General features: G+C 37.1%; 2 protein-coding genes and 1 long non-coding RNA gene across 4 annotated transcripts; 2 read left to right on the forward strand and 1 right to left on the reverse strand.

The window, feature by feature from the left end:
* Window positions 1–497: 497 nt before the first annotated feature.
* LOC125860663 (ribonuclease TUDOR 1) lies at window positions 498–7,842 on the forward strand. Its single transcript, XM_049540665.1, has 17 exons — window positions 498–677; window positions 1,283–1,436; window positions 1,544–1,618; window positions 1,714–1,827; window positions 1,917–2,018; window positions 2,900–3,106; window positions 3,192–3,407; window positions 3,482–3,589; window positions 4,056–4,226; window positions 4,310–4,507; window positions 4,596–4,949; window positions 5,024–5,254; window positions 5,336–5,524; window positions 5,600–5,677; window positions 5,808–6,002; window positions 6,650–7,027; window positions 7,332–7,842. Exons 2-17 carry the CDS (start codon window positions 1,299–1,301, stop codon window positions 7,509–7,511), a joined length of 2,934 nt encoding a protein of 977 aa, XP_049396622.1. The 5' UTR covers window positions 498–677; window positions 1,283–1,298; the 3' UTR covers window positions 7,512–7,842.
* Window positions 504–22,636, forward strand: LOC125860662 (ribonuclease TUDOR 1-like). Of its 2 annotated transcripts, none has more exons than XM_049540664.1 (17): window positions 504–677; window positions 15,599–15,752; window positions 15,860–15,934; window positions 16,024–16,137; window positions 16,227–16,328; window positions 16,895–17,101; window positions 17,174–17,389; window positions 17,465–17,572; window positions 18,323–18,493; window positions 18,578–18,775; window positions 18,863–19,216; window positions 19,292–19,522; window positions 19,601–19,789; window positions 19,865–19,942; window positions 20,621–20,815; window positions 21,490–21,867; window positions 22,196–22,636. In XM_049540664.1, exons 2-17 carry the CDS (start codon window positions 15,615–15,617, stop codon window positions 22,376–22,378), a joined length of 2,937 nt encoding a protein of 978 aa, XP_049396621.1. In that variant the 5' UTR covers window positions 504–677; window positions 15,599–15,614; the 3' UTR covers window positions 22,379–22,636. The 2 variants fall into 2 exon arrangements, with proteins under 2 accessions (XP_049396621.1, XP_049396620.1); XM_049540663.1 differs by lacking the exon at window positions 504–677 and adding an exon at window positions 9,780–10,003.
* LOC125860664 (uncharacterized) lies at window positions 5,343–19,794 on the reverse strand. Its single transcript, XR_007445866.1, has 2 exons — window positions 19,745–19,794; window positions 5,343–5,479 (listed from the first exon to the last, which is right to left on the reverse strand). It is a non-coding gene; the product is annotated as an uncharacterized LOC125860664 (long non-coding RNA).
* Window positions 22,637–22,996: the final 360 nt, after the last annotated feature.

Genomic DNA, 22,996 nt, shown 5'->3' on the forward strand with positions numbered 1-22,996 from the left:
TTCTACTATATAAGACGAAAAGTAATTTATAAACAAACAATTTTTGTCTTAAAATTGTACAATACATATTATTTTAGTACAATTATAAATCAAACAGTCAATGAAAAATACTTAATCTCAAATAACTAAGAATCCTGCTGGGAAAAATTAAACCCATGGTTTGCTGCTGACATGGCAAAAGTAATGCCCTCTAAGTGACATGGCAAGGCTTTATTGGTAGAATAATCTTAGGTGGCACTCCATCGTCGTCACAAATCGAAAAATCCGCTTGTCTTTATTGGGTCCAAGTACAGTCACTTTTTTCAACTAACCTTCTTTTAACAAATTCAGAAAACCCGAGGTAGTCTATCTTAAATTACCGTACAATACACAAACCACCATGGCATTTTAGGTAATTTTACCCGAAAAAGGAGGTGAATCTTGTTTTCACTTCCCCTTGTATGCCCCAGTCTCATATAAATTCACACTACAATTAGGATTTTTTTTTCTTATATTTATTTTCCCGATCTGATCCGCCGTCCTCCTCCGGACACAGCTTCTGCATTGACGACCCTCGTTGGATTCCGGTAACCGTTGTCTTCGAAGAAATTCAATTTTGCATGATTTGTTAGCTTATTTGCTATCAGATCCGTGCGTTACTTTGCTTTCTCTCGATCCATTCAGCGCTGATCACTTAGGTATCGCTATTGGATCGTGTTTATTTAATGTTTTTCCGCATCAAATCAACTTGCTTTTACAATTGAACGTTATGCCAATGCAATTCAATGTTTCGTTATTTTTTATGTGATTTTTTTTGTCGTACATGCATAATGAATTCATATCACTGGTTTGAAGATTTGGATTTCGCTGCGTGTATGTTTAGGGAGTATTCACATTGGTTGATATGTTCAAACAAGTAGCCGCATGGTCATGTTTTAAGAGAAGACCGATTTGACATTCGCCTGTATTAAATTTTTTTAATTAACACGGCTGAGATTTTGGAGGTTATTTTGTTTAGCAATCTTTTACTTTTCCAGAGATCTATATACGAATTCGTTTTTTTTTTATTAAATTTTGATTTCGTTTACTTTGTCCATGTAAGATCTCGTTATTCTACCAAAATCTTTAGTTATTACACCTTACTCATGTTAAAGGTTTTGCAAAAGAGGCCCCTTGAAAAGTGTGGCTGTGCCTTATTTTGTTTCTGCATGTCTACCTGATCGATGAGAACCTCTTATTTGGTGTTAGCAGTATGTTTCTGCCTCGATCGAATTTTGTTCTTAACTTGGAATGTTAATCTCAGGCATTTAGCAGTTGAAATGGCATCAACAGGATGGTTGAAGGGAAGAGTGAAAGCTGTTCCCTCTGGTGACAGTTTGGTGATAATGGGTAGTTCCAAGGCTGAAATCCCCCCTGAAAAATCTATTACCTTAGGATCTCTAATGGCTCCACGATTGGTAGGGCATGCACTAATAGACCATACCTTTTTTATGATCCATATCTTCAAATTGCTCCTATATTTGTATCTCTTTTTTCATTGCTCATTATAGTTTTCTTCTTGTAGGCACGTCGTGGTGGAGTGGATGAGCCATTTGCATGGCAAAGCAGAGACTTCTTGAGGAAGCTTTGCATTGGAAAGGTGTCCTTGCATTGATCATTCTAACTTGTTTATATATTTATTTATCTTCTCTTTTTAGCAGTATAAAATTTAAATGCATCCTTTTTATTCTTTAGGAAGTCACTTTCAAGGTGGAATATACTGTACCTTCCATAGGGCGAGAATATGGAACTGTTTTTCTTGGTGACAAGAACGTTTCCATGCTAGTTGTTGCTGCAGGCTGGGCCAAGGTTGGATTGGTGTTAATTTCTCTGTTTCTCAGCTGTCTTGTTTCCAACTCTATATAGCTTCATGAAATGATTATTTTTTGTGGAACCAGGTCAGGGAGCAGGGTCAACAGAAAGATGCTAATCCCTATTTGAAACCACTGCAAGATGCTGAGGAACAAGCCAAACAACAAGGTCTAGGTCGTTGGAGTAGGGTGCGTTTCTCATATTTCTCATATTCTCTGATATGTTTTTGTTATTGGGAAAATATTATGAACTTCATGCTTTTACCTTATTGAGATCAGATACTGTGAACTTCACAGTAATATATTTCCAAGCTTTATTGTCTTTTGGATTGGTCGGGGGGTTGAGCCAAGGGAGATAATATTTTCTGCTGACTGGTATATTAAGAAGTCGTTTACCTCTCCCTTTTTGGTGCCTATGTATTTTTATAGATTTGTTCCATTTTGGTGTTCAATTCTTTGCCTATCCTTGAAATTTTAGATGTTATGAAGCATATTTGTTGTCCCATTTTGTGGTCTGCTTCTGTCTGCAAAACACCTTGTGCTACGAGGATTTTATCTATTTGAGCTTCGATGGCTACCACTTCAGGATAAGTGTTGAGACAGTGGGTGGTATCCACTATCCAGATTATCCTGTTATATTTCACTTTCTTGTTTCTCTCTTTTTTTTTTTTGGGTGTAAAAGGAGTATATTAGAGTATGGATCAGTATATGGAATTTTTGTGTTCACCAGGAAATATGTAAACTAGGAATGTTGTAAGGGGCTGTCTGTTTAGGAATTACTTTTCAGTACCTTCTTGGTTTTACTAATAAACTTCTATGTTATAAGTAGAAATTATTTTACTTGTTATTCTTTCAACTAGAAAGGTCAGCAACTAGATGTCTAGATCTAATCTAAACTGTATTGATCTTTTTCGAGCAACTCTTGTCACTGTGATTTGTGTTGACTGGTGAATCTTTTGCGTTGTATCTTTGTCCATTTAGTTCAGTGTTCACATACATTTGCAATCAAGCTTTTTTTTTACTTCCTTTTCTTGTGTGCGTAGTAATTCCTGGTATACTGCTGTTTTCAGGCACCTGGTGCTTCTGAGGCATCTATTAGGGATCTTCCTCCATCTGCAATTGGTGATTCTAGTAACTTTGATGCAATGGGACTATTGGAGCGAAGTAAAGGCAAGCTTATTGAAGCATTTGTTGAGCAGGTTCGTGATGGAAGTACGCTGCGAGTGTACTTGCTTCCAGACTTCCAGTTCATCCAAGTGTTCGTTGCTGGAATACAGGTCAATGCAATACAAGTTATATTTTCTTTATGACCAGATTTTGTTACTTTTCCAGTTCGTTTTACCGTGTTGTTTCAATGAACAGGCACCAACAATGGGAAGAAGAGCAACATCAGAAACTGTCATTAATGCTAGTGTTACTTCTGATGAACCAAATGGAGAATCAACTACTGAACAACGTGCAGCTCCGACATCAGCGCAGAGGTTGGCATCCTCAGCTGCATCTGTAACAGAAGTTGCACCTGATCCTTATGGCAGAGAAGCAAAGCATTTTACCGAAACTCGTGTCTTAAATAGAGACGTGAGATTCTATTTGTTAGCTCTTAATGATTTGTGTTTCCTGCTTACCATTTTCTAATGCAGTTTAACATACAGGTTCGAATTGTCCTGGAGGGTGTTGACAAGTATAGCAATCTAATTGGCTCAGTGTATTACCCTGATGGAGAGTCAGCAAAGGACCTGGGATTGGAGCTTATTGAAAATGTACGTGGTAGACATATTACTGCTGATACTTTAGAACATGTGTCTAATAAGAAACTGAAGTTGTTATAAGGTCACTGTAATTGTTACACAGGCATACTTTTATGTCTTTTTATGTGAGGTTTCTCCCAGAAATTGGAAACTGTCTTAAGCATAGATGGGCCTTTCTTGTTTATTTTCTCTTGTAAAGATTATTTATTTATGGATTAGGATCCTCTTTCACCTAAGTTTATTAGCTTTCTGTTGCTGTAACTTTCTCTACCTAGTTTTTATTTTATGAAATTGAGGTTGTAGCATAAAAGAATTTCATATCACTCGTCTCTAATTTTTCTATTAGTTAACTTACTTGACAGTGATCCGCTAGTTACTCCTAATTCTAGAAAAGGGAATGTTTAACATTATTTTATATTCAGAACGTTTAAGGTCTATCTAATCTGAACTTTATGCCCTCCCCCCTTCCTTGGCATAGGGTTATGCTAAATATGTTGATTGGAGTGCAAACATGCTGGAAGTTGAAGCCAAGAAGAAGCTGAAATGTGCCGAGCTTGAGGCCAAAAAGACTCGCTTAAGAATCTGGACAAACTATGTAGCTCCAGCAACAAATTCCAAGGCTATTCATGACCAAAATTTCACGGGAAAGGTAGCTATGAGTCTAAGCTTTTTTAAAGTTCTTCTTAGTTTCTGCATCTCTCTCTTCAATGTTTTGTGCTTGGCTTTTTGTAGGTGGTTGAGGTTGTCAGCGGAGATTGTCTTGTTATAGCTGATGATTCTCTGCCATTTGGAGATCCATCAGCAGAACGAAGAGTCAATCTTTCAAGTATTAGGTCTCCTAAAATGGGAAATCCTCGTAGAGAAGAGAAGCCTGCTCCCTATGCTCGTGAAGCAAAGGAGTTTTTGAGAAATCGCCTTATCGGAAAACAGGTATTACTATCTTTTCTGATAACTCCTCTCCTTGTTTTAGAGGTACAGAATAAGAAAGGGATGATTTACTAACCTTATATCCTTTCAGGTGCATGTTTCCATGGAGTACTCACGGAAGGTCGGCATGGCAGATGGACCTGCTGCCCCCACCAGTGGTGCAGATTCAAGGGTGATGGATTTTGGAACTGTATTCCTGGCATCCAAGGATGGGGATGATGCATCACCTGCTCCATCTGCTGCTGGCAACCAGTTGGCTGGAGTCAATGTTGCTGAGCTTTTGGTTGCCCGCGGTTTTGCAACTGTTGTTAGACATCGTGATTTTGAAGAACGTTCAAACTATTATGATGCCCTTCTCTCCGCAGAATCACGTGCTACTTCTGGGAAAAAGGGTATTCATTCTCCTAAAGAAGCTCCGGTGATGCATGTAACAGACTTGCTGACGGTTAGTATCCTTGCCACTGGCTCTCTTTTTATGTGGTGCTAAGGAATAACTAATTTTTTCTGTTTGACTTTCAGGCAGCGTCAAAGAAAGCTAGAGACTTTTTGCCTTTCTTGCAGCGTAACAGGAGGATGTCTGCTGTTGTAGAATATGTCCTCAGTGGTCATAGATTCAAACTGTTCATTCCCAAGGAGACTTGCAGCATTGCTTTCTCTATTTCTGGAGTGAGATGCCCAGGTCGTGATGAGCCCTACTCTGAGGAAGCCATTGCCTTGATGAGGCGGAAGATAATGCAGAGGGATGTTGAGGTAATATTTTTTCTTTCTTAGTTTTGTTATGTGCTACACATGAATTTCTCTCTTATTTCTTTCTTTTTGCCTTCTACATAGATCGAGGTAGAAACAGTTGACAGAACAGGGACTTTCATTGGAACATTATGGGAATCAAGATCCAATGTGGCGGTGACCCTACTGGAAGCTGGTTTAGCAAAGCTTCAAACTTCTTTTGGAACTGATAGAATCGCTGAAGTTCACCTCCTCACGCAAGCTGAACAGGCCGCCAAAAGGCAGAAATTGAAGGCAAGAGCAAGATCTGTTATACTTATTAGTCATGAATTTGTTCTTTACTATTTATTAACAAGTGCCTCGATATAGATATGGGAGAATTATGTCGAGGGAGAGGAAGTTGTCAGTAGTGGAGCAGCTGAAAGACGCCAAAAAGAAGAGGTGAAGGTAATGTAATTAGATCTAGTGCTTCTCAGTTAACTATTGTTTGTCATAATTTACCATCTGGATGCATTGTGAATACTATTTTGTGTTATGATTTTCTGACTTCTATACTTTTACATGATTATGTTCTCAGGTCACAGTCACTGAAATTTTGGGTGGGGGTAAATTTTACGTTCAGTTGGTTTCCGACCAGAAAGTAGCCGCCATTCAGAAGCAACTTGCTTCTCTAAATCTTCAGGAGGCTCCTGTCATTGGTGCCTTTAATCCAAAGAAGGGTGATATGGTTCTTGCTCAATTCAGTGCTGATAATTCATGGAACCGAGCAATGGTATGTGATCCAATAATTTTATTACTCTTACTTTATTTTATTTACGTAGATCCATAAGCCTTTAAACAGTTGAAGATATGACTTGAATTACTGAGTACCCTAACTTTTTGTATTCTATAATATGAATGTAAATTACCAGTTTGGATAGTTGTATGAAGTCAAACCGTTAAATCTTCTAAATACAATTTGGGACATTTCACTTGAAACATTACAGTTGCTACTTTTTATGTATTCAAAGAAAGTTGGAATGTGTGCTTTTCCATTCCAATCAAATTAACTTATTGCTTGAACTGTACTACTCTTTTTGTCATCACATAAACTGTATAAGTTAATCTAGTGCTTGGTTTGACACTTACACATATATATTATAAGTAAATCCCTGCTCATGTGATGTCCCTAGCTCTTTAAAAATACCTTACTTGGTCTTGCTGCTGCTCTTGTCTAATGAATTGAACTTTGTTCACCATCTAGTTGTGTCCCATAAGCCTTTTTTCTATAGTTAATCCAATGCAGTTCTTTGTTGGGTCATTATTGTAGATTATTGAAGCTTCATATCTTCTGAAGGATATAGGTGATTTTATTGTGTTATATGTTTGCTTGTCATATCATATTCTTTTCCTGATTTTTCACTTTAAAATATGTTTAAGATTGTCAATGCCCCTCGCGGTGCTGTGGAATCTTCCAAAGACAAGTTTGAAGTTTTCTATGTTGATTATGGAAACCAAGAAGTTGTTTCATACAGTCAGTTGCGGCCTCTTGAAGCATCTGTGTCCTCCAGTCCTGGTCTTGCCCAGCTCTGCAGTCTTGCTCATGTTAAAGTTCCTGGGCTAGAAGATGATTATGGTCAGGAGGCAGCATACCGGCTCAGTGAACTTCTTCTAAGTGGGCCAAAGGAATTTAGAGCTGTTATTGAGGAGAAAGATGCTTCAGGTGGAAAAGTTAAAGGTCAAGGAACAGGAACAGTCTTTCTGGTGACTTTGGTTGATCCTGAAAGTGATATCAGCATAAATGCTACCTTGCTTAAGGTTCGAAATTAATAGCCACTTTTATTTTAATTACGATTCAACATTATTTTACTCATTTCTATTTCTTTCGGATTCTGCTGAGTTTTTCAATAGCCACTAGGTCCCTGTTCAGTACCCCCCTACAATATCATAGTAAAGCAGTGCCTTGTATTTGGCTGTTCAAATTCCATTTAGTTAGACCATCTTTTATCTGGTAGAGTTGGGTTTGAAATTCCTAGTGCTGCCATTTTCCTCTGTCCCTTTAAGCATTATGTTTTTTTTTTCTGTTGGCGGTGTTATAACAAGGGACCTATAAAATTTTCAGGAAGGACTTGCTAGGATGGAGAAAAGGAAGAGGTGGGAGCCCAAGGACAAACAACAGGCTCTGGATGAATTGGAGAAGTATCAAACAGAAGCACGAGAAAAGAGGTTTGCAATGTGGGAGTATGGAGATGTCGAGTCAGATGAGGAGGATATCCCTAGGAAACCTGCTGGGAAACGGTGAATGCTGCAACAGAGTTAAACTGGTGGCAATTGACAAAATTTGGATGGGGGGTTTATCCGCCTAAAAATCAGACAATTGCTGTCTAGAGAAATAGAGAGGTGAAAGTTTGAGTTAGCTTTATGTGTTGTTCACATGTAACTTTAGGAGAGAGAGAGAGAGACTTCAGGAGGTGAGAAATTTTGTTCTCTTTCTTTTTTCCCCCTTTTTTTCTTAATTTTTTAAAATTTATATGACTGAATAAACCGGCCTCCTTTGTCGTTCTTACATCAGGGATGTGTTAAATTTTATCAGAACTGAGAGGCAATATTTATCGTGATCGTTTTACTATCTCTGTTTTTTTACGAGTAAAAGGAAACAAAAACAAATGTTTTCATCAATTTATTGAATGTTATACCGGTAAATCCTTAGATTTTACTATAAAAAGGGATGGAGATGACACCCATATTCCACTATAATTCAACACTTCCAGTGTTCTCCCATTCCAGGGTCCAGACTTTCACCTCTTTACCATTTCTCTTCCCCCTTTTCTGTCACCCATCGATCTTCTTTTGCAGCTCTTTCCACTCCATAACTATTCAGAAAATTAGGAAACATGAAATAAGATTGGTTTAGAAGCAAATTAAATTAAGAAAATTCAAATACCATTAGGATATATACATACAGAGATTAAAAACCATTTAAAATTTTGTCACGACCAAATGCAATCGTGAGTTGTGGAATGATCGAAAGATGGAAGAAGGTAGAGTCTTATGTGGAAATATTATTCAATGGCACTGCCTTATGAACATAATATCTGTGTAAGATTAGTTTTTTAAAAAAATAGACCAAGGTTTTCAAATAGAAATCGACAATTCACTACACGTATTTATTGTACCAAGCTTCAGCACAAGTGGGCCAAATTATTTGGAGAATCGTTTTGGGCTTCTTACTACATGTGAATTTTTTCTCAACAAAAGGCCACACGTATATGTAATGTATCATATTGCATAAATAGTATACAACCGTATATGTATGTAATATATTATAATCATATATCAGAGATCTATATACAATTATATATATTTATTGTTTATATATGTATAGCTATATATTAGAGATGTATATACATTCATATATGCTGTTTATGCAATATTTTTCATATACATATTTTTCTCAATCTCGATCAACTCAAATATCCTCTAAAATGTTTCAAATTTTAGATATGAGTTCCTTTTAATGTTTGAGTCTTGATATATTATTCATGAAATGATTTTCATTTGCGGCACGTTGAATTTTAGAATCGAGCTTTGAAGAAGTTTTAATGGCTAATGGAGTTTTTCAATCCCGATCAACTCAAAATCTCTTCTAAATAGTCTCAAATTTTAGATATAAGTTCATCTCAATGTTTCAAGTGTTTTGATTAAATCACTCGAAATAATTTATGTCTACGACAAATCAAATTTTAAAGTCGACCGTTTAAAGAAGGTTTAATTAAGCTAAAAGAAGAAGAAAGAAGCTAAGAAGAAAATAAGAAGCAAAAAAACTGAAGAAGGAAGATAAGTATTAGTGCAACTAAATGCACTTCGGCTGAAAATAAAATGTGCCGAATAACCATTCAGTAGTCAAAGTTATTTTTGACCCAATGAATATTTTGTCTAATTCTTCGGACTTCCGTTTAGTACTTTCTCTGTCTCAATTTATATGTGTTGGATTTGACACGAAATTAATTTTTTTTTTTATGAGACTTATGATCTTAAATGAGTCATCAATATTTATGTGATTAGAAATTATTTTATTAAAAATAAAATGAATATTTTAAAATTAGTAAATCATTATTCATTTTTTAGACTAACCAAACAAGGAAAGTAAATTGAGGGACTAATAAAACTTTTTCAGAACTTCAACGATTAAAGCAAGTCTGCACAAATCAACACTAAAAACAATTGGAGATGGGATTTAAAGTAAAACTTTTAACTCTTTTTCTTAAAAAAAAACCACGGTGCTGACTTGGCAACAGCAACATTTCCATAGTGACGTTGCAGGAGTTTATTGGTGGATTATTGCACGTGGCCCTCCGTCGTCGTCGTCACAAAAAAAAGGAAAATCCGCCTGTCCTAATCAGGTCCAAGTACAGTCATTTTCTTTTAATCAAATTAGAACCTTCTTTTACTAGATTTTAAACTACTACTGGCACTTTAAGTAATTTTACCCAAAAAGGAGGTGAATCTTCTTTTCACTGCCCCTTCCCCTCTTCTATATTGGGCTCACATATAAATTGGCACTCTACTCTACAGTTACGGATTTTCATCTAAAAAATTCTCCTCATTCGATCCGCCGCCCGCCACCGAACACAGCGTCTGCATTCTCGTTTCTGGCCGGATTCCGTTAACCGTTGTTCTGAAGCAATCCAATTCACATGATTTGGTAGCTGATTTGCTTTTAGATCCGTACGTTACTCTGCTTTCTCTCTTTTCCTCCGTCTACAGTCGATCCATTCAGCGCTAGTCATTCAGGTATGCTGTCGGATCGTTCATGCTTAATTGATGCTTTCATTTGTTTATGCATCAAATCAACTTACTTTTACAATTGAATGTATCGCCGATGCAATCCTTTGTATGTTTTTACATGTGATGCTTTTTTTTCCTCAGTTGTTTAATGAATTCAAATCACTGAATTGAAGAATTGTTGTTTACTCTGTATGATATATGTTCCATGTATTTAAATTGGGTTTAATCAAACCACTGGTTTGAAGATTTGCTTTTCACTCTGTAAGATATATGTTTCATGTGTTTAAATTGGGTTTAATAAATAAAAGGGCTGATAAAAGTGTATTGGTTAGAATTTATAGCACAACTTTGTAACAGAATTGAATAACTCCCCATTGATGGAAGGTGACAAATTATGTGACTGTTCCATGATTAGATGGTATCCATTCACAATGTACGATAATGTGGCTGATAAATTTTGGCAAGTAAGCATGACATGGTTTAGCGTGCATGCCTCGTCAACATGACACACATTGTGCTTGTACAATCCTGCTATATATAAATACTCATAATGAATTCACAGTTGCACATTAAGAAGAGAGTAGCTTAGTGATTTACTTTATGTGTAATTGGAGTATAAAGTGGTTTTTAGAAACTAGTCCTCTCTCAATTGCAATTCATAGTTATTTTTATCGATTAACGCGAGGAAGAAGGTAATCCAAAGGAGAGAAAACAGTTTCTCAGAACTAGAAAGTTCAAGAACTTTTGCTCAAGATATTCAAGAAATGCTATATGGTTAATCGTTTGTTCTTATTATTGTTGAATTTCACATTGATAATTTTAATGTGCCATTAGTTTTTTTTAAAAAAAATTGGTAAATTGAGGTTAATGTGCCATTAGTTTGTTTTATATCAATGATAGTAAATATTACTAATTGGCGCATTATAGATTATCGAATAATGTTTTAATTTTATTGAGCATGTCTAAATTTGTACTTTCATATTTTTCCCAAAGGAGAATATGACTATACATTTAATAATAAATATACAATTTTTTAATCTGATAGTATGTTTGGGTTATAACTCAAAACATTAACAAATTAACATATTTTATTTGTAGCATTTGCTCTTCGTTCACACTCTGCTTTTGTTATGACCTTCCCTTGATACGGGGAATGTGTTCTCAGAAAATCTTTCTCCAATCTAACCGAAATGGTAAACGATCCTTGTTCGCGATAGAGAACAAGACAACGAGCGAGCGCCTTTTGTTCGCTTCTTCTCCACCAAGCACGGAAGTTTAAGGATAACCGTAGATCGGTGGCTACCTAAGGAAACTACAATTTGATACGCTAACTTAACTTCCAACATTGATGTGAATAGATCAAATTCCATGTTGGAGTGTTAGATCTTGATTCCGCACTGTATAATGAGAAGCCAATTGCTGTTATTGGAAGTAGCATTGGGACCGATCTACCATTTAAGTCATAAGCCTAATGTTAATTGAATGAATATTACGAGCAACATTAAGACTAACTCTTTCCAAAACTGGGATGAGGCGGCGTTGGGGCTAAGAGCAAAAGGAGTCTGGGCAATGAGCAGAAGAAATTGGGGGTTGATTCCGGCGCATATTTGGTGGACCATTTGGAATGAAAGGAATTGCGGATGTTTTGAGAATAAAAGTAGCACCATATGGAAGATCAAGCTCAGTGGTGTTCTGCTATTTTTTTTGGTGTATAAAGTCATATCCTGAAGACACATAGACAATCCTAGTTTTTGATTCATGTTAGAATTGTATCCCGTCTCACCTTGTTTTTGTTATTTTCTGTTTTGCACTTTCTTTTGTAGAGAGTTTTTTTGGTTCCCAAGTATTGGTAACCAATACTTAGTTGTTACCTATTCAAAGAAAACAAAACTCTTTCCAAAACTGGAAGTGCTAGATAGATTTTGAAACTTGTGGATGAATGCTTCTAAACAACTGATAAATCTCTTGTCAGGACACTAATGGGTACCTTGACGGTCATGAAGTTTATGGTTTTGTACCATGCATGAGCACGTCATTGAACTGACAAATATAACAATAAGACTTAAGACCTTGGAAATGGAGGTAGATGAGAATTTCCTTGTGAAATTCATCATTAACTCATTATTGTTTAGGCCTTTCTAAATGAACTACTATATCATGAAAGACCAATGGAATGTGCATGAAATGCACTAAATGTTGGTGTTGGAGGAAACAAGGCTAAAGAGTAAAAAAACTCACTTCATTAACCTTATCAGCCATCAAGGAGCTAAAAAGAGGACAAAAACACGACAAGGGTAAATAGAGGCAACATAATGTAACAAGTCATCTCTCCAATTACGTAAGAAAGAACACATGAATGTTAAGTGTCGTTTCCATTGAGAACCTAGCACTTTTAGAAATATTACTTGAAAGGTAATGTTCAGTTTGAGAAGAAAGGTTAACCTAGTGCTTTTACGTGTCTTAAATTAAATCTAATTGAAGTACCTTACAGTACTTGGTGGATTGACTTTGGGGTTCTAACATAATGCAAGAATTCCTTACAACCAAGATCATAAATCAAAATGAAAGATTTGGGTACATGGAGAATAAAGTGAACACTCTATTTGAAGCTATCGAGACTTTTAAGTTTAGTTCTAGATACTAGCATCACTTAAACTTGTTTGGAACCTATTATGTACCCTTTTTTTCTTCAAGAAATCCAATTTTCATGTCTAAGTTAGGAAAGTTGAATACTTTTTAAATTTAGACAATGAATGCTCTAGTTTGTTTAAGCATATAATCATCTCATTGGTTCGAGTATTTGTTGTGATGGTTTGTACAAACCAAATCTTGATAGTCTACTTGACAAAATCCTTTCAACTGTGCATCATAATGTTGGATCTAAACGTGGTTTGGTGAATGAACACAATGCTTACTTGTTGCATGAACCTTTAGGTCACACATCCAAAGAAAGAAAGAAATCCTTCCAAATTTGAATTTTATGGAACTATAATATTTGATGTCAATTGTATTAGAGAAGAACAAACCAAACAAACAGGGAAAAGAGCCACATAAGCACAAAGCTTCTAGAAATTATACACACCAACATATGTGGTCATTTTGAAGTAAATTCTTTCAAGGACAAATGGTTAAATTTGCACTTGAACTGTGGAAAATGGACAAATTTACTCTCCGTTGATGGTTAGGGTCAAATCTGCTAAAATTGGCACAACCCTACTAGCTGTGCACATTTTTGACACCAAAAGGTATGGAAAATCACAGAAGAATATGTGCATAATATTTATGGAGTGGAGTGACTCGTCGTTACTAAAATGAGCTAATTTTGTCCTTATTTTCAAACAACGAAATAGCACCCGATGATGCCATGTGTTTGCGATTAATGATTAATTTTTTTAAACGGAGGACAAATTTGAACCTTTCGCATAATTTAGGGGTAAATTTGAACCTTCTCCTTAGTTTTGACTTTTTAATTCTTTTTGTTCCTTTTTTCTCCCTCCTTGCCACTACCTCTATCAGCAATCACTCTTTATTCCTCCATCCTTCTTCTCTCCCTACCAACATTGTCACCATTACCTTCACCACCATCTTCTCTTCCACTTCCTTTTCCCTTTCCACGCCACCCCACCATCACCTCCACCACTAGGAGGGAATATGCTAAACGACTTGAATATGCAACAAATAATGCTCCATTCGTTTAAAAAAGAATGACCTCCTTTCTTTTTTAGTATGATTCAAAAAGAATGACCTCTTTCTTTTTTTGGTAACATTTTAATTTCAGCTTTTCACGTGACATGTTTAAGGGCACAAGATTAAAGGACAATTTTGTACATTTGACATAACTTTAATTTAGGCCCATAGGATTCAAAAGTCTTCTTTATTTTCTTAAACTCCGTGCCAAGTCAATTTAGACCATTCTTTGTGAAACGGAGGGAGTACCAATTTAATGCAGGTGTATAGCTGCATATGGGACAAAGGAGGAAGAAAGAATGATTGACGGTAGAGGTAGTGGAGGGAAGAGAGAAAGGTGGAATAATAAAAAAAGGCAATCTAAAATCCAAAATTAAGGAGAAAGATCAAATTTGCCCCTGAACTATGCAAAAGGTTCATATTTATGCTCGTTTAAATAGATTAATCCTGACATATGGCATCATCGAGTGCTAGGCTTTCGTTGTTTGAAAATAAGGGGAAATGTGGCTAATTTTAGCGAGGAGGGTATAGTTGTCCCTTATTATTAACGGAGGGAAAATCTATTTCATTTTGCATAGTTTAGGGGCATATTTGACCCTTTGCCCTCCTTTCAATAAAGAAAAATAATTATCACTTTTATTGATGACTTTTCACATTATAGATATGCCTATTTGTTGCATGAAAAATCTCCTGCAATAAATATGTTAGAGTTATTTATTAATGATGTTGAAAGAGAACTAGATAAAAAGGTGAAAATAGTAAGGTCAAATAGAGGTGGTGAGTATGATGGAGCATATGATGAAACTGGACAACATCTTTGTCCATTTGCTAAATTATTTGACACTGGCATACATCCTCAATGCATAATGCTAGACCCCACAACAAACAGTGGTAGAAAGGCATAATCGTGCATCAAATGATTTAATCAGGAGTATGTAGGAGTATGTTAAGTAGTTCATCTTTACCCATCTCACTGTATAGGTATGCTTGTAAAACGGTTGTGTATTTGTTAAATAGGTTACCTAGTAAGAAAGACCGAAAAACACCTTTTGAACTTTGGATCAGAAGGAAACCTAGTTTAAGGCACCTGCATGTTTGAGGTTGCCCAGCGAATCATCTACAAGAAAAGAAATTGGATTAAAAAACAATTAGTGGTTTCTTTATTGGTTATCCAGAAAAATCAAAGGGGTATAAATTTTACTGTCCTAATCACAGTACGAGCATTGTTGAAACTAGAAATGTTGGGTTCATTGAGAATGGTGAAGTTAGTGGTAGTGATGAACCACGTGATGTGAAAATTAAAGAATTTAGGGTGCAAGTTCCTCTATACAGCACTTCTTTTTCAAAAATTGTTGTTCGTGAAGTAGTTGTACAACCTAAGAACAATAGTAGATGAACCCCCAAAAGTAGCATTAAGAAAGTCTCAAAGACAAAGTAAACTTTCTATTTTGGATGATTATTTGGTATATCTACCTGTGTTAGAAATTGACTTGGGAATTGACAATGATCTAGTTTCATTTTCACGAGTCATTTGAAGTAGTAGTTATGGTTAGATGTTATGAAAGATAAGTTGAAATCTATAGAACATAATTAAGTTGGCTGTTATTTTATTTAGCAATTTCAACAACTTTACTTCCGCAGAGATCTATAACAAAATTCATCTTTTTTGTTTTGATTTCATTTACTTTGTCCATGTAAGATCTTGTTATTCTACCAAATCTTTAGTTATTCGGCCTTACTCATATTAAAGGTTTTGATTTTTCTTTACCAAAAGAGAGGGCCCTCGAAAAGTGTGGCTGTGGCTTATTTTGTTTTTGCATGTCTACCTGGTTGATGAGAACTTTTCACTTGGTTTCAGCAGTACGATTCCTGCCTCGATTGAATTTTGTTCCTCACTTGGATTGTTAATCTCAGGCATTTAGCAGTTGAAATGGCATCAACAGGATGGTTGAAGGGAAGAGTGAAAGCTGTTCCCTCTGGTGACAGTTTGGTTATAATGGGTAGTTCCAAGGCTGAAATCCCCCCTGAAAAATCTATTACCTTAGGATCTCTAATGGCTCCTCGATTGGTATGACATGCACTAATAAACCTTATCTTTTTTATGATCCATATTTTCAAATTGCTCCTATATTTGTATCTCTTTTTTCATTACTCATTCTGGCTTTCCACTTGTAGGCTCGTCGTGGTGGAGTGGATGAGCCATTTGCATGGCAAAGCAGAGACTTCTTGAGGAAGCTTTGCATTGGAAAGGTGTCCTTGCATTGATCCTCTCTCTCTCTATATATATATATTCTTCTTTTAGTAGTATTAGATTTAAATGCATCCTTTTTATTCTTTAGGAGGTCACTTTCAAGGTGGAATATGCTGTACCTTCCATAGGGCGAGAATATGGCACTGTTTTTCTTGGTGACAAAAACGTTTCCATGCTAGTTGTTGCTGCAGGCTGGGCCAAGGTTGGATTGGTGTTAATTTCTCTGTTTCTCAGGTGACTTGTCTCCCATTATATCTAGTATCATGAAATGATTATTTTTGATGGAACCAGGTCAGGGAGCAGGGTCAACAGAAAGATGCTAATCCCTATTTAAAACAGCTGCAAGATGCTGAAGAACAAGCCAAGCAACAAGGTCTAGGTCGTTGGAGTAGGGTGTGTTTCTCATCGTCTCTGATGTGTTTTTATTACTGGACAATTATTGTGAACTTCACCATTTTACCTTCTTTTGGATGAGATGGGTTGAGCCAAGGAAGATGATATTTTTCTGCAGACTGAAACACTATGAAGCCGTTTACTTCTCCTTTTTGACCCCTTACACTTTCGAGCTGTTTTTGAGCATGTTTGTTTTCCATTTAGTGTCTGCTTCTTTCTGCAATGCTCCTTGAGCTACAAGATTTTAATCTAGAATGTATTGAGTTTTGATGGTAGCACTTCAGGATGTGTGCTGCAGCAGTGGGTGGTATCCAGATGATCCTGTTTCATTTCCTTTTACTTGTTATCCTTTCAAGTAGAAAAACCATCAACTAAATGTCTAGATCTAATCCAAACTGTAATCTCTTATGGGTAGTTCCTGTCACTGTGGTTTGTGTTGGCTGGTGGATCTTTTGCATAGTATCTTTGTTCATTTAGTTCAGTGTTCCACATATTGCGATCAAGCTTGTTTTTTCTGCTTCCTATTTTTGCAAGCGTAGTAATTCCTGGCATTCTGCTGTTTTCAGGCACCTGGTGCTTCTGAGGCATCTATTAGGAATCTACCTACATCTGCAATTGGTGATGCTAGTAACTTTGATGCAATGGGTCTATTGGAGCGAAGTAAAGGTAAGCTTATAGAAGCATTTGTTGAGCAGGTTCGTGATGGAAGTACGCTGCGAGTGTATTTGCTTCCAGACTTCCAGTTCATTCAAGTGTTCGTTGCTGGAATACAGGTTAATGCAATACAAGTTAAATTTTCTTTTTGACCAGATCTTGTTAGTTTACCCTTTTGTTTCAATAAACAGGCACCAACTATGGGACGAAGAGCAACATCAGAAACTGTCATTAATACTCGTGTTACCTCTGATGACCCAAATGGAGAATCAATTACTGAACCTCGTGCAACTCCGACATCAGCACAGAGGTTGACATCTTCAGCAGCATCTGTAACAGAAGTTTCTCCTGATCCTTATGGCAGAGAAGCAAAGCATTTTACTGAAACTCGTGTCTTAAATAGAGACGTGAGATTCTATTTGTTACCTCTTAATGATTTGTATTTCCTATTTACCCTTTTCCTAATGTAGTTTAACATACAGGTTCGAATTGTCCTGGAGGGTGTTGACAAGTATAGCAATCTAATCGGCTCAGTGTACTACCCTGATGGAGAATCCGCAAAGGACCTGGGATTGGAGCTTATTGAAAATGTACGTGATATACATACTACTTTTGATACTTTAGAACATGTGTCTAATAAGAAACTGAAGCTGTTAAAAGGTCACTGTAGTTGGTACACAGGTTTACTTTGTGTCTTTTTATGATACGTTTCTCCATGAAATTGGAAACTTTCTTAACCATAGATGGGCAATTCTTGTTGATTGTGTCTTGTAAAGATTATTTATTTACTTGTAGGTTTTCTGTAATTCAGAATTTTATGCATTGATATGCTCAACATAAGTGGCTTATATCTCATTTAGTAACACAGTTAGTGCCCTCTTTTTGCTGGTCATTGTTGGTACAAATGCAGTCTTCAATATTATGCATCTGTGTGCATTATGTACCCGTTTCCTATCATAGTCTCTATTACCTGTGCATTTAGTGAGTGCTCCCCATCATAGTCTTTATTGCCATTACATTCAGTGGGCATTTTCTGTCTCTCATTTTGTACCATCTCTTGGTTCCTTTATGTGGATGAGCAAGGGATCCTCTTTCACCTAAATGTATTAACTTTCTCTAGCCGCAACTTTCGTCACCTAGCTTTTCTTTTATGAAATTGAAGTTATAGAATAAAGACTGTTTATTAGGCTCATCTCTAATTTTCAATTAGTGAAGTTACTTGACGGTGACTGTCTAGTTCCTCCTAATTGTACAAAAGGAAATGCATTTTTTTTTTGGTTTTAGAACTTTTAAGGTCAATCTAATCTATTGTTTATGCCCTTCCCTTTCCTTTTGCATAGGGCTATGCTAAATACGTTGATTGGAGTGCAAACATGCTGGAAGGTGAAGCCAAGAAGAAGCTGAAAAATGCTGAGCTTGATGCCAAAAAGACACGTTTAAGAATCTGGACGAACTATGTAGCTCCAGCAACAAATTCCAAGGCTATTCATGACCAAAATTTCACTGGAAAGGTAGCTATGAGTTAAAAGGTTGTTTAACTTCTTATTCTCCTCTCCCTTTCTCTCTTCTAATGCTTTGTGCTTGGCTTTTTCTAGGTGGTTGAGGTTGTCAGTGGAGATTGTCTTGTTATAGCTGATGATTCGCTGCCATTTGGAGATCCATCAGCAGAGCGAAGAGTCAATCTTTCAAGTATTAGGTCTCCTAAAATGGGAAATCCCCGTAGAGATGAGAAGCCTGCTCCATTTGCTCGTGAAGCAAAGGAATTTTTGAGAAATCGTCTTATTGGAAAACAGGTATTGCTATCTTTTCTGATATCTCCTCTTCTGATTTTAGAGTTACAGAATCGGAAAGAGATGATTACTGACCTTATATCTTTTCAGGTGCATGTTTCAATGGAGTACTCTCGGAAGGTCAACATGGCAGATGGGCCTGCTGCTCCTGCCAGTAGTGCAGATTCAAGGGTGATGGATTTTGGAACTGTATTCCTGGCATCCAAAGATGGGGATGATGCATCACCTGCTCCATCTGCTGCAGGCAACCAGTTGGCTGGAGTCAATGTTGCTGAGCTTTTGGTTTCCCGCGGTTTTGCAACTGTTGTTAGACATCGTGATTTCGAAGAACGTTCAAACTATTATGATGCGCTTCTCTCAGCGGAATCACGTGCTACTTCTGGGAAAAAGGGCATTCATTCTCCCAAAGAAGCTCCGGTGATGCATGTAACGGACCTGCTAACGGTTAGTATCATTGTCACTGGTTGTCTCTTTTTATGTGACACTAGGGAACAACTAATCTTTCTGTTATACTTTCAGGCAGCGTCAAAGAAAGCTAGAGATTTCTTGCCTTTCTTGCAGCGTAACAGGAGGATGTCTGCTGTAGTAGAGTATGTCCTCAGTGGTCATAGATTCAAACTGTTCATTCCCAAGGAGACTTGCAGCATTGCTTTCTCTATTTCTGGAGTGAGATGCCCAGGTCGTGATGAACCGTACTCTGAGGAAGCCATTGCCTTGATGAGGCGGAAGATAATGCAGAGAGATGTCGAGGTAATATTGTTTCTTTCTTACATTGTATTGTGTTACATATGAATCTCTCTTATTTCTTTCCTATTGCCTTCTACATAGATCGAGGTAGAAACAGTTGATAGAACAGGGACTTTCATTGGAACATTATGGGAATCAAGATCTAATGTGGCAGTGACCCTACTGGAAGCTGGTTTAGCAAGACTTCAAACTTCTTTTGGAGCTGATAGAATCCCAGAAGTTCACCTCCTCATGCAAGCTGAACAGGCTGCCAAAAGGCAGAAATTGAAGGCAAGATCAAGATCTGTTATACTTATTAGTCATGTATTTGTTCTTTACTATTTATTAACAAGTGCCTCAATATAGATATGGGAGAATTATGTCGAGGGAGAGGAAGTTGTCAGTGGTGGAGCAGCTGAAAGACGCCAAAAGGAAGAGGTGAAGGTAATGTAATTAGATCTAGTGCTTCTCAGTTAGTTATTGTTTGTAGGGATGGCAATGGGGCGGATGCGGGGCTGGGTGGGTTTAAGGCTATGCGGGGCGGGGCGGGTTTAAGGTTGTGCGGGGCAGGTGGGATGCAGGGCGGGTTGAAGTGGGTTTTTTTAAAATTAATGTGGGGCGGGGTGGGTTGCGGGTATATGTGATTTCATGTGGTTCAAACTTAATTGAACTTCTTACATGTTATAAGAGTGATAGAGCATTATTTATTAAAATAATTTCTTTACGTAAACTGTTTTGAATGGCTAAGAAACTGTAATGTTAAAATAATGTTATAACATATTAATTTTAGCGATTAACAGCTAACAAAATTTTAATTTCTTAAGTTGAAAACTTACTGAGCCTATTATTTGAAATGCTTTTTACAAAATATGTGGGATGGGGCGGGTTTTTGCGGGGTGGGGCGGGGCGGGTTGGAAACAACAAAATGTGTTATGTGGGGTGGAGCGGGGCGGGTTGAGATCTTAAAGGGTTTAAGTGGGTTTGCCCCGCAACCGCCCCGGCCCGGCCCGGCCCATTGCCATCCCTAATTGTTTGTCATAATTTACCATCTGGATTCATTGTGAATACTATTTCTTCTTATGATTGTTTGACTTCTATACTTTTACACGCTTATGTTCTCAGGTCACTGTCACTGAAATTTTGGGTGGGGGTAAATTTTACGTTCAGCTGGTTTCCGACCAGAAAGTAGCCACCATTCAAAAGCAACTTGCTTCACTAAATCTTCAGGAGGCTCCTGTAATTGGTGCCTTTAATCCCAAGAAGGGTGATACTGTTCTTGCTCAATTCAGTGCTGATAATTCATGGAACCGAGCAATGGTATGTGATCCAATAATTCTATATCTCTTACTTAATTTTATTTATGTAGTTCCATAAGCCTTTAAATAGTTGAAGATATGACTTGAATTACTGAGTCCCCTAACTTTGTGTACTCTATAATTTGAATGGGAATTACTAGTATGAGGACAAACCGTTAATCTTCAAAATTCCAATTTGCTGCTTTTCACTTCAAAATATTACACTTGCTACTTTTTCACGTATCATGCAAATTACAATATGTTTTTCCATTAATCAAATGAACTAGTTGCTTAAACTGTACTACTCCTCTTGTCATCACATAAACATTGCTAGGTAATTTAGTGTTTTCTTTGGTACTACGCGCGCGCGCGCGCACACACACACACACACACACACATATATATATATACCTGTTCATGCAACGTTGCTAGCTCTTTGAACAATTCATTACTTCGTGTTGGAGCTTCTCTGGTCTGTTGCACTTGTCTCGAATCGATCTTTGTTGATCATCTAGTCGTCCCCTAGGCCTTTTTTTCTTTAGTCAATCCAATGCATGCATATTTCTGTTGGGTCATTACTGTAGGTTTTAGACGTTTCATGTCTTCTGTAGGATATAAGTGATTTATTATGTTATATTTTTGCTTGTCATATCATATTCTTTTTCTGATTTTTCACTACTTCAAAATATGTTCAAGATTGTCAATGCCCCTCGCGGTGCTGTGGAATCTTCCAAAGACAAGTTTGAAGTTTTCTATGTTGATTATGGAAACCAAGAAGTTGTTTCGTACAGTCAGTTGCGGCCTCTTGAAGCATCTGTGTCCTCCAGTCCTGGTCTTGCTCAGCTCTGTAGTCTTGCCCATGTTAAAGTTCCTGGGCTAGAAGATGATTATGGTCAGGAGGCGGCATACCGGCTAAGTGAGCTTCTTCTAAGTGGGCCAAAGGAATTTGGAGCTGTCATCGAGGAGAAAGACACTTCAGGTGGAAAAGTTAAGGGTCAAGGAACAGGGACAATCTTTTTGGTGACTTTGGTTGATCCTGAAAGTGATGTCAGTGTGAATGCTACTTTGCTCAAGGTTCGAAATTATAGCTGCTTTTATATTAGTAATTATTTTACTCATTTCTATTGGTTTTGAATTCTATGGGTTTTTCTATAGCCACTAGGTTCTTTTTGTTCACTACCCTCTTCCCCGCCAAACTTGTTTCGTTGGACTACAGTAGAGAAGCAGTACATTGCATTTGGCTGTTCAATCCATTTGTGTCGTTCCAATTGATTAAAAACTTTAAGGTTTACCTAGATTATCCTCTCTTTTTTCTGGTTGAGTTGGGTTTTAAAATATCTAGTGTTATGTTTGTTTTTTTGTTGCTGGTGGTGTTCTAACAAGGGACCTGCATAATTTTCAGGAAGGACTTGCTAGGATGGAGAAAAGGAAGAGGTGGGAGCCCAAGGAGAAACAACAGGCTCTGGATGAATTGGAGAAGCATCAAACAGAAGCACGAGAAAAGAGACGCGCGATGTGGGAGTATGGAGATGTCGAGTCAGATGAGGAGGATATCCCTGCTAGGAAACCTGCTGGGAAACGGTGAATGCTGCATTAGTGTTGATTGGTGGCAATTGCCTGGGGCCTTTTCAGGCTAAAGTCCACCCATCATACCAACAAAACAATTTTCTGTCTTGAGGAAATAGAGAGGTTAAAGTTCGAGATAGCTTAAATGTGGTGTTCACATGTAACTTTAGGAAAGAATAGTCTTCAGGAGGTGCGAGAACTATGTTCTCTCTTGTTTTCCATTTTAAAATATTTTTATAAAAAAATTAAATTATTAGACTGAATAATCTGGCCTCTTTGTCGTTGTGTCTGGGTGATAAGTTTTGTCAAAACTGTGAGGCAATATCTCTTGTGTCCGATTCCTTTATCTTTTGCTTTCTATTTGGGCAAATCTGCCACACACCTGTGTCCCCCGAACTACTCTTTCTGCATACCATCTTGATCCCCAGATGCCTATGCAACGTTCAAAATACTGATTTTGAGAAAACAAGTAACCAATGTGGTTTAAGATCTGCACTTGCCTCCTATCCTAACAAGGGTACAATTTCTCTATTGGTTTATTTGATTTCCTTTTCCCACTCAGTCAAACACCTCCAATCTACGCAAAATAGTTAGTCATTTTAAAATTCAATACATAGATAAAGTCATTTTTAAATTT

Source organism: Solanum stenotomum, chromosome 3 (genome assembly GCF_019186545.1).
Source record: "Solanum stenotomum isolate F172 chromosome 3, ASM1918654v1, whole genome shotgun sequence".
Classification (NCBI taxonomy): domain Eukaryota; kingdom Viridiplantae; phylum Streptophyta; class Magnoliopsida; order Solanales; family Solanaceae; genus Solanum; species Solanum stenotomum.